General features: G+C 45.3%; 1 protein-coding gene across 7 annotated transcripts in view; it reads left to right on the plus strand.

Annotated features, from left to right (window-relative positions):
- The window catches only part of chd6 (chromodomain helicase DNA binding protein 6), a 252768-nt gene that overhangs the window by 212852 nt on the left and 36968 nt on the right, over positions 1-2948 (plus strand). For all 7 annotated transcript variants that reach the window (XM_043710969.1, XM_043710967.1, XM_043710968.1 and 4 more), the window contains one exon: positions 2467-2686. In XM_043710969.1, coding sequence (XP_043566904.1) covers positions 2467-2686 — 220 coding nt within the window. The remainder of the gene's footprint in view (positions 1-2466; positions 2687-2948) is intronic.

A 2948-nucleotide genomic window follows, 5' to 3' on the forward strand; every position in this document is an offset into this window, starting at 1 on the left:
CAGAACTAGAGGGCATAGGTTTAGGGTGAGAGGGGAAAGATATAAAAGAGACCTAAGGGACAACTTTTTCACACAGAGGGTGATATGTGTATGGAATGAGCTGCCAGAGGAAGTGGTGGAGGCTGGTACAATTGCAACATTTAAAAGACATTTGGATGGGTATATGAATAGGAAGGGTTTGGGCCGGGTGCTGGCAGGTGGGACGAGGTTGGGTTGGGGTATCTGGTGGGTATGGACGGGTTGGACCGAAGAGTCTGTTTCCATGCTGTACATCTCTATGATTCTATGTTTTATCCCTAAAATTCTCTCCTACTCTCTCCTTGAAAATGTGACTTCATTTCCTACAATTACGTCCTGCACTGTACCATCCCTTGTTGGACCATCGACATGTTGATAGAAAAAGGTCTCCTAAATACGTTTTAAAATATCAGCCCCCTCTAAACCCTTCACACTATGAGTATACCAGGTAATGAAGTCCACTAATATAATTGCCCTCTTATTGTTTTCGCATACCCCAGAGAATTGTCTATATACCTGCTCTATTGCTTGTTGACTGTTTGGGCACTCCTAGCTGTGTGACTGCTGTCTTTATATTCCTAAACTCTGTCCACACAGCCCCATTTGATGACCCTTCGAAGATACCAGAACTTGGGTGCCATGGAGTTTCCAGGCTTTATTTCAAAATATAAACATGATGGTACATCATCCGTTCTTATTGCATTAACTGATTCCTTAATTAATAATGCAACACGACCACCTCTTTTACACCCTCCCCTGTCCTGCCTGATAACCCTATGCCCTGGATTGTTGAGTTCCCAGTCCTGGCCCTCCATGTGTTAATCCTAGCTTTTAACTCAATACTCCTCGCGTTAAAATAGAGTCCATCCAGCCTCGCCATACTCCTTTGAAACCCAACGTGGCTGAACTCACTGCCTTGGTTACTTTACTAAAGTATGATGTGTCCATATTGCCCTAACAGACTGTCACCTCCACCTCCTGAACTACATTAAATTCCTCCCAATAGCAGCAGCAAACCCACCTGAAAGGATGTTGGTCCCATTCTGGTTCAGGTGCAGACCATCCTGCTTCTCTAGATCCCACCTTCTCCAGGAACAGTCCCAGTGATCCAGGAATCTAAACCTCTCCCTCCTGTAACAGCTCTTGAGCCACGTGTTCATCTGCCAAATTATTTCAGTATATGCTCGCCCCGTGACACTGGAAGTAATCCAGAGATTACAACCTTTGAGGTCCTGCTCTTTAGGCAACTGTCTTGCTCTTGGAATTCTCAATGTAAGGACCTCATTCTGCCTATACTGTTGGTACCAGTGTGTGCCACAACCTTTATCTTAGCACCCTCCCCTACAGGATGCCTTGAATATGCTAAGTAACCTCCCTGTCCCTGGCACGAGAGAGAGACATTGCACTATCCTGGAGTTATGTCTGTAGCTGCAGAAAGGCCGGTCTGTTCCCCTAACCCGTGGAACCCCATCACTGTCACTCCTGCTTTCTTCTTACTCCCCTCCTGTATAAGTCAGGCTGCCAGAAGCTTGGCTCAGACTGCTCTCCCTTGAGGAAGCAGTGCTCTCATCAGCTTCCAAAATGGAAAAGCAATTTGAGAATAGGACCCCAGGGGTTTCCTACTCTCCCTGCCTGACTCACTCTGACTGCGTGCTGGTCACCCATTCCCTTCTTACCTTCTTACATTTGATCTGTGGTGTGCCCACATAACTCTCAACATCATAACTTATCACTACTTACTTTGCCTCCATATCCTCCTGTTCCCATCTCCCTCATATATGGATCAAATCTCCCTCTTAAAGTGGATGGCATCTCGACTGTGTGGAGTTTGCACATTCTCCCTGTGTCTGCGTGGGTTTCCTTCGGATGCTCCGGTTTTCTCCCACAGTCCAGAGATGTGCAGCTCAGGTGAATTGGCCATGTTAAATTGCCCCAAGTGTTAGGTGCATTAGTCAGGGGTAAATATAGGGAGGCAAACAGGTCTGGGTGGTTTACTCTTCGGAGGGTCAGTGTGGACTTGTTGGCTGAAGGGCCTGTTTCATGATGTAGGGAATCTAATCTAATCTAATCTTAAACTTGCAATTAAAAATATCTTTGGGAAAATCTCCTTCATTGTAGGTTGACATTTTGCCAGTTTCTGCTCTATACAGCTTTCTTTCTGTGCCAGTATTTTGCAGTTCCTTTCTGTGGTCTCTAATTATCCTCAGTATTGGAGCAACATGTTTAACATTTAGCTTTAAGACGAGTAATTCTGATAACTGAGGTATGGAACTAAACTGAATTGCCAGCACAGGTGTGATTGGCTGAATGGCCTCTTTTGCACTTTTGAGATTGTATGCTCAAAATGTTAACCTGTGTGTTTCTCTGAAACATCAGGATTGTAATTACCTGGATTTTCTGCTCCACATTAGCTAACTCATTATCTCCAATGGTTTCTTTCCGATGAAGCCCAGGATGGTATGGACATTGACCGCCCACAATGGCCAGTTGCTTCAGTGCTGACCGCTCGGCTCCGACGTCTCATAACAGCTTACCAGCGCTGCAATCGCAAAGAGATGGTGAGGATGGAATCTTTAGCTCGCAATAACCGGCGTCGTTGGTATCCACAGGACGAGATCTGGGGAAGAGTACCAGAAATGGATATTGTTACCATGGATATCCAACAACGGTAAACAGTTGTGGATTTTAAAAACACAGATGATTCCTTATGTATAGTTGCCAAAGGCACATTTTACTGAAACTTTCATTTTGCATTCAAGAAGACATTTCACAAGAATGAGTTCAAGAAAAGACCAACATTTGTACTGCGTCAAAGGAGTGTGTTGGACTCTCCAGTGGACTTCACCAGTTTCCTCATTTCCCCTCCCCTCACCTTACCCCAGTTCCAACCTTCCAGCTCAGCACTGTCCTCATAATCTGTCCTACCTGCC

This window comes from Chiloscyllium plagiosum, chromosome 20 (genome assembly GCF_004010195.1).
Source record: "Chiloscyllium plagiosum isolate BGI_BamShark_2017 chromosome 20, ASM401019v2, whole genome shotgun sequence".
In the NCBI taxonomy this organism is placed as follows: domain Eukaryota; kingdom Metazoa; phylum Chordata; class Chondrichthyes; order Orectolobiformes; family Hemiscylliidae; genus Chiloscyllium; species Chiloscyllium plagiosum.